The 12800-nt window shown below is 67.9% G+C and overlaps 1 protein-coding gene and 1 non-coding gene across 2 annotated transcripts in view; one reads left to right on the forward strand and one right to left on the reverse strand.

The window, feature by feature from the left end:
- Positions 1–10578, reverse strand: part of SMARCC2 (SWI/SNF related, matrix associated, actin dependent regulator of chromatin subfamily c member 2) — a 14503-nt gene extending 3925 nt beyond the window's left edge. The window contains exons 1-26 of the mRNA XM_054177330.1: positions 10408–10578; positions 10101–10220; positions 8357–8442; positions 7710–7791; positions 7516–7608; positions 7323–7392; positions 7142–7211; positions 6939–7014; positions 6693–6824; positions 6478–6593; positions 6236–6360; positions 6072–6131; positions 5930–5967; positions 5681–5811; positions 4928–4999; positions 4733–4846; positions 4480–4633; positions 4030–4122; positions 3541–3660; positions 3175–3237; positions 2095–2353; positions 1013–1174; positions 804–868; positions 589–718; positions 339–505; positions 116–250 (exon numbers count right to left, since the gene is read on the reverse strand). Of these exons, the coding sequence (XP_054033305.1) occupies positions 116–250; positions 339–505; positions 589–718; positions 804–868; positions 1013–1174; positions 2095–2353; positions 3175–3237; positions 3541–3660; positions 4030–4122; positions 4480–4633; positions 4733–4846; positions 4928–4999; positions 5681–5811; positions 5930–5967; positions 6072–6131; positions 6236–6360; positions 6478–6593; positions 6693–6824; positions 6939–7014; positions 7142–7211; positions 7323–7392; positions 7516–7608; positions 7710–7791; positions 8357–8442; positions 10101–10220; positions 10408–10518 (2844 nt within the window). The 5' untranslated portion in view covers positions 10519–10578. The remainder of the gene's footprint in view (positions 1–115; positions 251–338; positions 506–588; positions 719–803; positions 869–1012; positions 1175–2094; positions 2354–3174; positions 3238–3540; positions 3661–4029; positions 4123–4479; positions 4634–4732; positions 4847–4927; positions 5000–5680; positions 5812–5929; positions 5968–6071; positions 6132–6235; positions 6361–6477; positions 6594–6692; positions 6825–6938; positions 7015–7141; positions 7212–7322; positions 7393–7515; positions 7609–7709; positions 7792–8356; positions 8443–10100; positions 10221–10407) is intronic.
- A 385-nt stretch (positions 10579–10963) lies between these two features.
- TRNAS-CGA (transfer RNA serine (anticodon CGA)) lies at positions 10964–11045 on the forward strand. Its single transcript has one exon. It is a non-coding gene; the product is annotated as a tRNA-Ser (tRNA).
- Positions 11046–12800: the final 1755 nt, after the last annotated feature.

The raw sequence follows: 12800 nt of genomic DNA on the forward strand, positions 1-12800 counted from the left end.
CTTTGGCTTTCCCGGCCCCAGGGGGCACACTGCTGACCCACGGAGCAGCTGCTGCCCCCAGGGCCTCCTCCCCAGAGCTGCTCCCCACCACCCCCTGCCCCCCAGCAGCACTCACAGCCTCTCTCTCCCTGTCCATGATGGTCTCCAGCTCCTCGAAGTGTCGCAGTTTGATCTCCAGCTTCTTCATCTGGGTCTCCACCAGCAGGGCCACCAAGGACTTGATCTTGCGCTCCTCCACCGCCGCCAGGTGCTGGGGAGGGGGAGGCTCAGGACCCTCAGCCAGGCTGCTCCCCACCAGCCCCCTCCCCACCTCTCCCAGCCCCCTCCCAGCCTCTCACCTTGGCCTTGACAGCAGCAGCAGCCAGGGCTGCGGCGGCAGCGGTGGACAGGTTCCCCTCCCCGATGTCCCTCTCCACCTTGGCCTTGCGCTCAGCCTCGGGCTCTGAAGCCTCCTTGGCCGCTTCCTCCGGCCCCTCCTTGGCCTCCTTCTCCTTCTCTGGCTCCCCTGTGCCAGGGTTGGTGCCAGGTTGGTGGGGTACAGCCCCTGGGGGGGGGGGTCTCTCCCCCAGGGCCTGGCTCTCCGCTCACCGTTGCCGTCGCTGTCACCCTTGTCCGGCTCCTTCTCGCTCTCCACCTCCTTCCCCTTCTCCTCCTCCTTCTTGGGGGTCTCCCCAGGCTTCTCCTTCCCCTCCTCCTCGCTGGCACCATCCCGGGGCTCCTGGGGGGGTGCCCAGCCATGAGCCCTCGGTGCCAGGACCCCCTCGAGGTGTTTGTGTCCCCCCTGCCCAGGCCCCAGCTGCTACCTTCACCTCCTTCTTCTCCTCGCTGGGCTGCGCCTCCGCCCGAGCCTCCTCGGCGCCGCTCTCCTCTGGGGACACAGCAGGGGCAGGGGAGGGGGTGAGGGGGGGCGGCTGGGGGGGGCGGCCAGCCCCGGGGGGCGGCGGCCAGCCCCGGTGGGGGGCGGCCAGCCCCGGGGGGGGGGCCCAGGCCCGGCAGGGGGCGCAGGGCTCACCGATGCGCTCGGGCTCGTCGGAGGCGGTGCCGGCGATGCCGCTGCTCTCCAGCCCGAAGGCAGGGTCGGCCCTGCCGGTCACCTTGGCTGCCTCCTCCACCTTCCGGACGTGAGCCTCCACCAGCGCCGTGGGCACCTCCTCCTTCATCTTGGAGAACTCCTCTAGGGGGCGCCAGCGGCGCCGGGGATGCTCCCTCAGGCCTCCGCAGCGCTAGGGCCAGGAGCTGCTGCCCGCGGGGCGTCCCCCCCCCCCCGCCCCGGGATCTGTCCTGCTGCCCTCAGCAGGGCACTCAGCACCATCCCTCCACAGCACTCAGCTCCATCCCTCCACAGCACTCAGCTCCATCCCTCCACAGCACTCAGCACCATCTCCCCACTGCACTCAGCACCATCTCCCCACTGCACTCAGCTCCATCCCTCCACTGCACTCAGCTCCATCTCCCCCCTGCACTCAGCTCCATCTCCCCACTGCACTCAGCTCCATCTCCTCCACTGCACTCAGCTCCATCTCCCCACTGCACTCAGCACCATCTCCCCACTGCACTCAGCTCCATCTCCCCACAGCACTCAGCACCATCCCTCCACTGCACTCAGCACCATCCCTCCACAGCACTCAGCTCCATCTCCCCACAGCACTCAGCACCATCCCTCCACTGCACTCAGCTCCATCTCCCCACTGCACTCAGCTCCATCCCTCCACTGCACTCAGCTCCATCTCCCCACAGCACTCAGCACCACCTCCCCACAGCACTCAGCTCCATCCCTCCACTGCACTCAGCTCCATCTCCCCACAGCACTCAGCACCACCTCCCCACAGCACTCAGCTCCATCCCTCCACAGCACTCAGCTCCATCACCCCACAGCACTCAGCACCATCTCCCCACTGCACTCAGCACCATCCCTCCACTGCACTCAGCTCCATCTCCCCACTGCACTCAGCACCATCCCTCCACTGCACTCAGCACCATCTCCCCCCAGCACTCAGCACCACCTCCCCCCAGCACTCAGCACCCCTCCCTGCCCCCTCCTCCCCCTCCCTGCCCCCCCAGCCCCCCGCAGGGTCCTGCCCCCCCCGGCCTCACCCAGGGCGGACTTGGCGGCGGCAGAGGCCACGCGAGGGTCGACCACGGAGGCCAGGAAGGCCACGGTGCTCATCACAGGGTTGCCAGACTGGCTGAAGGGGATGGGCTGGTAGGCCAAGGGCCCCAGGGAGGCCTCGGAGTCCTCCAGGTAGGGATCCTCGATGGGCAGCCTGAGGAAGTGCAGGATGCACTCGTCCTGGGTCCGGCTGCCCACGTGCTCCGACACCTTGTTCCAGTCGTCCTTGTACATCTCCAGGGCCTGGGGGGCGGCAGGGAGCTCCAGCGGCCCTGCTGCCCCCTCCCTCGGGGCCTTCCACCTCCCTCGGGGCCTTCCTCCTTGTCAAAAACCTTCCTCTTCCTTCTCCCATCCCTCAGGAGCTTCCTCTTCTCCCTTCCCCGAGGACCTTCCACCTCCTCAAGGACCTTCCTCTTCCTTCTCCCTTCCTTGAGGACCTTCCTCCTTCTATTCTCTTCCTCCTCCTCCTCCCTTCCTCTCCCTTCTTTCTTCCTCCTCCTTCTCCCTTCCCCTCCCTTCTCTCTTCCTCCTCCTCCTCCCTTCCTCTCCCCTCTCCCCTCCCCTTCATCTCCCTTCCCTTTCCCTATCCCCTCCCTTCTCCCTTCCCCTTCCTTTTCCCTTCCTCTCCCTTCTCCTTCCTTTTCCCTTCCTCTCCCTTCTCCTTCCTTTTCCCTTCCTCTCCCTTCTCCTTCCTTTTCCCCTCCTCTCCCTTCTCCTTCCTTTTCCCTTCCTCTCCCTTCTCCCTTCCTCTCCCTTCTCCTTTTCCCTTCCCCTCCCTTCTCCCTTCTCCTCCCTTTTCCCTTCCTCTCCCTTCTCCCTTCCTCTCCCTTCTCCTTTTCCCTTCCCCTCCCTTCTCCTTTCCTCTCCCTTCTCCCTTCCCCTCCCTTCTCCTTTCCCTTCTTCCTTCCTTTCCCTTCTCCCTTCCCCCTTCCTTTCTCCCTTCCCCCTTCCCCTCCCTCCTCCCTTCCCCTCCCTCCTCCCTTCCCCTCCCTCCTCCCTTCCTTCAGGCCCTTCCCCCTCCTCCAGGCCCTTCCTCTCCCCTCCCCTGAGGACCTCCTCCTCACCTCCAGCAGCAGCAGGGTCTCCTGCTCCGTCCACTCCCGCGTGGCGCTGGCAGCCGCCTTGCTCTGTGGAGAGGTGGAAGAGAGAGGGCTGAGAGCTGGTGGGACAGGGGGAGGAGAGGAGGGGATGGGAGGGGAGAGGAGGGCAGCTGAGGTCCTTCAGGCTGGAGGAAGACCTCCTGGTGACCTTTCTGAGCACCCTGGGCTGGTGGGAAGGTTGAAGATCATCCCAGTTCCAAGCCCCCTGCCATGGGCTTTGCCCATGGCAGGGGGCTTGGAACTGGGATGATCTTCAAGAGCTCTTCCAACCCAACCCAACTCAACCCAACCCAACCCAACCCATGAAGCTAGGCCCTCCTGGGGGCCCACCTTGGAGGGGACATTCTTCTTGGTGTACATATCAGTCCTCAGGCCAAAGTTCTGCATGTCTGCAGGCTTCTCCTTGCCCTTCTCGGGGAAGCTCAGCATCTGCTGCGAGGCCGAAGTCTGCTGCCGGGGTTGGGGGGGGAGGGAAGGGAGGATGAGGAGAGAAGGGAGGACCACTGAGGGCCACCACCATGGTGGGGGGGGTGGGGGACACCCCCACCACCGTGGGGATGTCACCATCAGTGTGTCTCCCCACCCCCCCCCCACCCCCCCAAACAGGAAGCTTTGGGGTGTCCCTCACCCACGCCGGGGTGGGGGGCGGCGGGCAGCATGCGGGAGGCGAGGAGGAGGAAGAGGAGGAAAAGGAGGAGGAGGAGGAGGAGGAGGAGGAGGGAAGGAGCCTTCCTCGGCCAGCAGCTGGGGGGAGGGGGGGGCAAGGATGGAGGGGCTCCCCCCCATCACCCCCACACCCCCCCTTAAGGAGCTGCCTACCAGCTCCAGCTTGCCCTTCACCGGCTCGGTGCCCAGCTCCTCCAGCTCCTTGCTCTTGCGCCCGGTCTTGGCGTCGCCGTCGCTCTGCCGGCCCTGAGGCACGGATCGAAGCTGTGCCAACCCCCCCCCGGGCCCCTGGGCCGCCCCCCACCCCCCACCGTGCCCACTCCTCCCCACCCCACCCCTAAGGGGCTGTGGGAGGGGCCTGGGGAAAAGGAGAAGCGGGAAGGGGTGGGGGGAAAAAGGCCGAGGAAGGAGGAGGAGGAAGAGGAAGGTGAGGAAGGGGCAGGAAGAGAGAGAAAAGAATCTGGGGGGGGGGGGGAGGGGGAGGCAGAGAAGCAAGCAGAAAACCTTCCCCCCCCCCTCCCCAAAGTCTGTGCCAGCCACCTGGGGCAGCTGGGGGGTTGGGGGGGGTCAGAGAGCAGCAGCTCCCCAGCCTGTGCCACCCACCTGGGGGGTCTTGGGCTGCAGCGGCACCAGCCCCGAGGGGGTGTCAGCCAGCACGTGGAAGTGGGAGGTCGGGGGGGGGCCCATGGGGGTGGGGCGGCTCTCGGCGTCCACCTGGTAGTTGATGAGCCCCCACTGCTCCAGGAAGGCGTGGACCCTGGGGGGAGCGAGAGAGGGGAGGGCATGGTGGGGGCGCGGGGGGGGGGGGCAGGCAGGGAGGGTCGGCCGGGGGCGGGGGCAGCAGCCTGGCACCCACCGCATGATGGCGCAGACGTCGCCGGCCAGGTTGCGGCGGCAGGCGGTGGAGGTGAGGTACTCCTGCGGGTTCAGGCGGTACGTGTCGATCATGAAGTTGCGGTAGGCCAGGTAGCTGCGGGCACAGCGGGCAGCCCCCCTCAGTGCCCGGCCTGCCGCCGCCGGGGCAGGGAGGGGGCGCAGAGGGGGCCCTCACATTTCGGGGGTCTTGGACTTGTTCTTGCCGTTGAAGAACTCGGGCAGGGCGCGGCGCTCGATGGCGTGGACGCTGCGGGCAAGGGGGGCGTGGGTGCCAGGCTGGGGGGCACCTGGAGGTACCAGCTCCAGCCTCAGGTGCTCAGGGTGGCACCTGGAGGTACCAGTCTTGGCCTCAAGGTGCTCTGGGTGGCACCTGGAGGTATCAGTCTTGACCTCAAGGTGCTCTGGGTGGCACCTGGAGGTACCAGCTCCAGTCTCAAGATGCTCAGGGTGGCACCTGGAGGTACCAGTCTTGACCTCAAGATGCTCAGGGTGGCACCTGGAGGTACCAGCTCCAGCCTCAAGGTGCTCAGGGTGGCACCTGGAGGTACCAGTCTTGGCCTCAAGGTGCTCTGGGGGGCACCTGGAGGTACCAGCTCCAGCCTCAGGTGCTCAGGGTGGCACCTGGAGGCACCAGCATCAGTCTCAAGATGCTCAGGGTGGCACCTCAAGGCACCAGCCTCATCCCCAGCTGACCCTGGGCACCATCCTCAGCTACCCGACTTGCCCCATCCTCCTCCTCAGCCTCTCTAGATGGCATCTTGGGCACCATCCTCATCCTCAGCTGCCACAGCTGGCACCTTGGGCACCATCCTCATCCTCAGCTGCCTTGATTGGCACTGCAGGGCAGCATCCTCCTCCTCAGCTGCCCTGGCTGGCAGCCTGGGCAGCACCCTGATGCCCAGCTGGCAGCCTGGGCACGGTGCCCTACCTGTTGTAGTCGAACCAGGCCGCGTAGCTGGGGATGATGATGTGGTGAGTCTGCTCCGTGACGTTGTCCTCGTGCAGCTCAGGGTTCTTGGCCTGCTCCCCCTTGCTCCCAGTGCCATTCTCCTCCTCGTCCTGCCAGGCACCAGCACAGGGGGTCCTGAGCTGCCCTCAGGCCTCAGGGCAGGATGAGGCCACAGGAGGAGGCCACAGAGCCCCGAGGTGAGGCCGGCCCGGGGGGTGCCCTCCTCACCTTGCCAGCTGTCTCCATGCTCTCATCCTCCTGCTCGTCTGGGAGAGAAAGAGGAGAGTGAGGACAGCTGGGGGGGGGCACTGCCAGCCCCAGGGAAGCAGGGGGGCACGGGTGGCACCGTGCCCTGGCACCCCAGGCTCACCCAGGTCTGTCATGGTGCCACCCTTGACGGGCGCAGACTCTGAGTCCTTCTTGGTGTTGACTGTTCGGGGGGAGGGGAAGCTGAGCTCAGCAACCCCCAGGGCTTGGGGTCCCCCAGGCCGTGCTCGTGCCAGGGGGCGCTGCCAAGGCCCTGCCAGCCCTCACCTGTCTTGGGCAAGGTCACCTCCTCCACGTTGGGCACAGGGGAAGGCTCATCCATGTCCTTGGTCAGGTCCTCCTGCTCCTCCTCCCGGTGCCCGCGCTTGGACTTGTTGTAGGGGGTGGAAGGTCTGCCAAGGTGAGGCCGGTCCCTGTGCTGCCCCTTGGCACCCCAGGGGCAGAACTGAACCACCCCCAGGGACCCTTCCCCCCGGGGGGGGGGCAGGATGGGACCCTCCTGGGCTCACCCTTTCTTGGCATTCTTCTTCTTGGCCTCGGGGGTGGGCGAGGGGGAGGGCGACCGCTTCCGCTTCTTGTAGTTGCCTCCCTTCTTGTCGCGGCGGTCGGAGTCAGGGCTGTTCACCTGGATGAGGAGGGGGTTGGGGGGGGGTCCACCCGAGTGGGATGGGCTCCCCCTTCCCCCCACCCCCACCCCAGGCACTGTTTGCCTCCTGGCTCTGACCTCATCTGTCAGGGTCTTGGCCGAGATCTTCTTCCTGCGCGCCGCGGGGCTCTTCTCGTCGCTCACTTCGTAGTCTTCCTCATTCATCCACTCGTTGAAGGTGTCGGTGTCCAGGATCCACTTGGCATGCACCTGCCAGGCAGGGCTTGGCAGGAGGCTGCCAGGCAGCCACCAGGCAGCCACCAAGCAGGGCAGGGGTGGGGGGCTGCAGGCATCACCCCCCCTGCCCCCCCCCCCCCCCGATACCTTCCGAGGCTTCTCCGGCGTCGGAGCCTCCTCCACGGAGGCCTCGATCTCGCTGGCAGGGATCCAGGTGTCGTAGCTGGGGGGTGGGTGGGGTGCAAGGAGGGGTGAGGGTGGCACCCACTGTGGTGGGTGGGCACAGGGAGGGGGCTCCCAACAGGCTTCAGCTGCATCCCCACAGCCCCACCCCCCAGGACCCCTCTGACCTGTCAGGGTAGTAGCCCCAGTGCAGCAGGACCTGCTTGTCGCGCTTCATCACCGGCCGGACCCACTCCTCTGCGGGGCACAGGAGAGCAGGGACCCTCTGAGAGCCGCCCCAGCCCCCCCAGAACCCCCTCCTCAAAGCCCCCCAAACCTTCCAGCAGGAGCCTGCCCCCTCTCACTCACCTTCCTCCAGGTTCCCGGGGACAGGGCAGACGATGTGGGAAGCGTTGCTCTTGTCCTCGGTCACTGTGCCCTGCCGGCACAGCAGGGAAGTGGCTCCAGAGCTGAACACGAGGACAAGGACCCCTCCCCACCTCTAACCCACCCCCTCCCCCCACCCCCCAGATCCACACAGCCCACCCCCACTGCCCCCAACCTGGTGCCTCTTCACGATGTCCTTCAGCTTGCTCAGCAGCTTGGGTTCGATCTCCTGGTGCAGGAAGATGTTGGGCCGGGCCAGGCAGTTGTTCTGGGGAGGGGGGAAAGGAAGAGAGGTGAGGGAGGGGGGGGAAACCCTAGAGACTTTCTGGGGGTGGGGGAAGGGAAGGTGGGGGGCAGAGGCCTCCCCACCTGCACCAGGGACTTCTCTATGGTCATGAACATCTCCACGTTGCGATCCATGCGGGAGGGATTCTGGAAATCGAAACGCCGCCTCGTTGGGAGAAAAGAGCGACTCTCATGAAAGCCACAGCTCAGGGCTCCTGGCCACCACCCAGAGCCTTGGGGAGGGGGCTTTGGGGGTGGCTGTTGGGGTAAAGGACCCCTACCCCCCCCCAACCCTTTTTACCCCTCCCCTTTTACCCCCCCAACCGCCCCCACCCCGCTCCGGTGCTTGGCAGCCGCTCGCGAGGCAGCAGCCCAGGCCTGAGGGCAGCCAACCCCTTCCCCCCCTCCATGGCTTTGTGGCCCCCCCCCCCCAATCCCCATGGCTTTGTGACCCCCTCACCCCAAATCCCCACAGCTTTGTGACCCCCCCTCACCCCCCATGGCTTTGTGATCTGCCCCCCCCCAGCCCTTTTTACTGCCCCCCTCCGATTCCCCCCAGCCCTGCGCTCGGCCAAAGCTCAGCAGCTGCTCACAGCGCAGCCAGCAGCAGCCCAGGCCTGAGGGCAGCCAACCCCTCACCCCCTCCCCATGGCTGTGTGACCCCCCCCCTCCTCCCATGACCTTGTGACCTCCCCCCCCAGCCCTGGCATGGCACAGAGGTGGGCACTCACCATCCTTGGTCGCTCTTGAACTTATAAGCAGCTGCCAGGATGTGGCACAGAGCTCCTCCTGCCTTGAAGTCCAGGAAGCATTTGATCTGCAACAGGAGGGAAGGGGCTCAGGGGGTGCCCATGGAGGAGGGGAGAGGGGGCTGGCACCCTCCTTGGGGTGCCAGGGCATCACCAGGGGGCCAGCCTCTTACCAGAGTGCCAGCCCCATGCCTGGGTGCCAGGACACAATCAGGGTGCCAGCCCCTCACCTGGGTGCCAGCCCCTCACCTGGGTGCCAGCCCCTCACCTGGCTGCCAGCCCTCACCTGGGTGCCAGGCCCATCTCTAGGTGCCAGCCCTCACCTGGGTGCCAGCCCTCACCTGGGTGCCAGGCCCATCTCTAGGTGCCAGCCCTCACCTGGGTGCCAGGGCATCATCAGGATGCCAGCCCCATCTCTGAGTGCCAGCCCCTCACCTGGGTGCCAGCCCCATGCCTGGGTGCCAGGACACAATCAGGGTGCCAGCCCCTCACCTGGGTGCCAGGCCCATCTCTAGGTGCCAGCCCTCACCTGGGTGCCAGGCCCATCTCTAGGTGCCAGCCCTCACCTGGGTGCCAGGCCCTCACCTGGGTGCCAGGCTCCCCCTCCCATCTCCTCGCTGGGCTCTGCCCCCAGCTCCTCAGGCCCTGTCCTGGAGGCCCCAGGGTGCTGTCCCCAGCTCTACAGAGTGTCCCTGAGGCGCTGGCTGTGCTCAGGGCCCTGGCCCAGGGTGCTGGCCCCTGGGGTTTTATTGGGGGGTAGCTCCCAGCTGGACAGTGCCCAAGTGTCACCTGGGCACCACCCCTGGCCTGGGCACTGCCCCACTCTGGGGCACAGCCCTGGGTGCTGTCCCTGGGGCTCTGGAGCTTGGACCCCAGGTCTCTGGGCTGCTTGTCCCTGCCCCACTGGGGCACTGCTCCCACTCAGCCTTGTCCCCAGCTCTTTGTGGTTCTGTCAGTGAGCAGGAGGCCACCAGGGCTCTGTCCCCAGCCCTTTGGAGCTCTGTCCCCAACCCCCTGGAGCTCTGTCCCCAGCCCTCTGGAGCTCTGTCCCCAGCCCTCTGCGGCTCTGTCCCCAACCCTCTGCAGCTCTGTCCCCAACCCTCTGCAGCTCTGTCCCCAACCCTCTGAGGCTCTGTCCCCAGCCCTCTGCAGCTCTGTCCCCAACCCTCTGAGGCTCTGTCCCCAACCCTCTGCAGCTCTGTCCCCAACCTTTTGGAGCTCTGTCCCCAACCCTTTGGAGCTCTGTCCCCAACCCTCTGGAGCTCTGTCCCCAGCCCTTTGCAGCTCTGTCCCCAGCCCTCTGGGGCTCTGTCCCCAGCCCTTTGGAGCTCTGTCCCCAACCCTCTGCAGCTCTGTCCCCAACCCTTTGGAGCTCTGTCCCCAGCCCTCTGCAGCTCTGTCCCCAACCCTTTGCAGCTCTGTCCCCAGCCCTTTGGAGCTCTGTCGGAGCTGGCACAGAGCAGGAGGTCACCACAGCCCTGTCCCCAGGTCACCCAGGTGCTGTCCCCCCCCCAGGGCACCGTCCCCAGCTCCCCGTGGGGCTTCCCCGGGGTCCCTGTCCCTGCTCAGCTTTGTCCTGCAGACCCTTGGGGTCGCCGTCGCCGGGGTCCGCAGGGGCGGCTCCCCGGGGGGGGGGGGTTCCAAGCCCCCTGCCCGTGCGGCGCTGCGGCCGGGGGCTCCCGGGGGAGGGGGGGTGGGTGCCGGGGGGGGGTCCGGGGGGGCTTACCGGGAGCTTGGTGAGGGGCGCGTTGCTGACGTGCTTGCCGAAGACCTCCTCCTGGAACTGCAGCAGCTGCACCACCAGGCTCGACAGCGACTTGTTGGTGGGGGGCTCGGCCTGGATGTACTGCGGGGGGGGGGTGGGGAGGGGGCATCAGCGCTGCCGCCGCCGAGCCCCCGGGAGGGGATCTTGGGGGGGGGGGAGGGGGAGGCTGTGCAGCAGCGATGGCGGCGGCGGGGCCGTGACAGGCTGGGCCCGGCGGGGGAGGGGGACCCCGGTACCGGCGCCGCCCCGGCCCCGGCCGCCGCTCTACCTTCTTGTAGTTCTTGCCGAGCCAGAGGCGGACGTTGTCGAACTGGCTGACGGTGTCCGAGGCCTCGTAGTACTTGACGTTGGGGCCGCCGTCCTTCTTCCGCACCGCCATCTTCCAGCGGCCCGGGCGCCTCCCGCCGCCTGCCGCCGCCGCCGCGCTACCGCCCCCTGCCGGCCGCCCGCCGCGCCGCCGCCCCCTGCCGGCCCCGCGCCGCCGCCTGCGCCACCGGCCCCGCCTCGCCTCTACGCTACCGCCCTACCGGGGGCCCACCCCCGCCTCTCCCTCTACCGCCCCCTACCGGCTCCGGGACGCGCCGCCCGCCCCGCGCTCAGCCCGCGCGGGGGTGACGCGGCGCCCCCTGGCGGCTCGGGTGGTTTATCACCACGGCTTTCCCCCTCTCGGGGGGGTGGGGGGGAGCCGGGCACGGCTGGGGAGCCGCGGGGTAACGGGAAGGGCGGGGAGGCGGCGGGGGGCCGGCGCGGGGGCAGCGGCGCGGGGCCCGGGCGGTGCCGGCGGGGCCCGGTCTAGGTGGAGCGCGGCGGAAGGTGGCGCGGGAGTCACGGTGGCCGAGTGGTTAAGGCGTTGGACTCGAAATCCAATGGGGTTTCCCCGCACAGGTTCGAATCCTGTCCGTGACGCCGCCTCCGCTTTTGCTGGGGGGGAGGCGGAACGGCGCCGGGGCCGCCGCTGAACCGGGGCGCGGCGGCGCTCGGCTCGCACCGGAAGCATCCTCACAGCTCCCCCCGGTACCGAACTTTTACCGGCTGGCGGAAGGGGTCTACGGGGGGGGAGGGGAGGGGGCGCGGTTGTCTTTGTGGGCGGAGGGGACGGCGCCTCGGAGGCGGCGGAAGGGCGCAGCGCGGACACCCACCGGGGAGAGCGCCCCGGAGACCCCCTCCGCACCACCCCCAGCGGAGCCCGCTGCTGCTCCCGGGATCGGGGGGGGGGGGGAACCCAATCCGCACAGCGAATCTCCCTGCCACGGGGACAGGGCGACGACCCCCGACCACCCAACCCCCTTCCCCCCCTACCCCCTAGGGGTCTCCCTCCACCCCCACCCCCCATCCCCCTCCGCGGAGGAGCAGGCAGGGACCCCCCCAGACACCGTTAACGCAACCGGATCGGTGTTTATTGAGCACTCAAACCCCGCCAGCGCCCCCGGGGCGGAGGGGGGGGGGAGGGAGGGCAAGACCCCCACCCCTCGCCCCCCGGCCCCGCGCCAGAGCCCGGAGCGCAAAGGACCAAAACCGACAAACCCAAACCCCAGGAAAAGGCAAATAAATTAAATTCCCGACGAGGAAAAAGGGGGAGGGGGCGGGGGGGGAGGGGGGAAGCCCCTTCGCGGCGCCTTGGAATCCAAAGAGAAAAAGAGGGTAAAGAAAAAAAATGAGAAAAGGCCAAAAACAGCCAAAAATAAAACAAAAAGAGGAACGGTAAAAAAAGAAGAGAATTGGAGCCAGGAAGTGGCTGGGGGGGGGGGGGGGAGGGGACCTGGGGCAGGAGGTGGAAGAGGATCCAAGGTAGGAGCTGGGGCAGGACATGGGGCAAGGCACATGGGGCAGGAGAGGAGCTGGGGCACGGCCCAGGGTAGGACAGGACAGGGGGCAGGCCGTGGGGCAGGACCCAGGGTAGGATGTGGGGCAAGGCACAGGACAGGACGTGGGGCAGGACACAAGGTAGGGCCTGGAGCATCACACAGGGGCGGGCAGGGTGCAGGACCTGGGGCAAGGCACAGGACAGGAGCTGGGGCAGGACACTGGGCAGGGCGGGAGGTGGGACATGGGGCGGGAGTTGGGGGTGCCTCGGGACAGGGTGGGAGCTGTGAGCTGGGGAGGGGGGCGCAGGGCTCCGGCCTCTCCCCGGAGCAGAGGGGCTGGGGGCATGCACAGAGAGGGGCACCCGGGGCAAGCTGGTCCCCAATGCCAGCCCTCGGCGGGCACCGCGGGCTCGGCGGCAGCTGGTTTGGCTCCAGAGGTCAAGGAGGGGCTGGGGCAGGGCCCCGGGTTGGGGACCCTCCCCCTGGCACCCCCCCCCCAGCCAAGCCCCCTCCCCAGCCTGCTGCTGCCACAGGGCGAAGGCAAGAAACGAGAGGTGGAAAATCTGGAGGGCAAAGAAAGTCCGGGGGGGGGCTCAGGGTGAGGCCTCTGGGGGGGGTCCAGGCTGAGCCGTGGGGGGAGGCAGCAGCCCCCGCTGGCAGTCAGGGGCTGAGGAGTCTGGCAGCATGAGGGGGGGTCTGCTTCTGCCCCCCAAAGGGCACCGAGGGGGGCAGCCAAGGAGGGGCAGGCAGGGAGGGGCTCAGCGCCAGAGCAGGAGGCCCCAGAGGTGGGCAGGGAGGGCAGCAGGGCAGCCGTGGGCCCTTGGCCAACCCCAGCAGTACCAGGGACACCGAAACA

This window comes from Dryobates pubescens, chromosome 40 (genome assembly GCF_014839835.1).
Source record: "Dryobates pubescens isolate bDryPub1 chromosome 40, bDryPub1.pri, whole genome shotgun sequence".
Classification (NCBI taxonomy): domain Eukaryota; kingdom Metazoa; phylum Chordata; class Aves; order Piciformes; family Picidae; genus Dryobates; species Dryobates pubescens.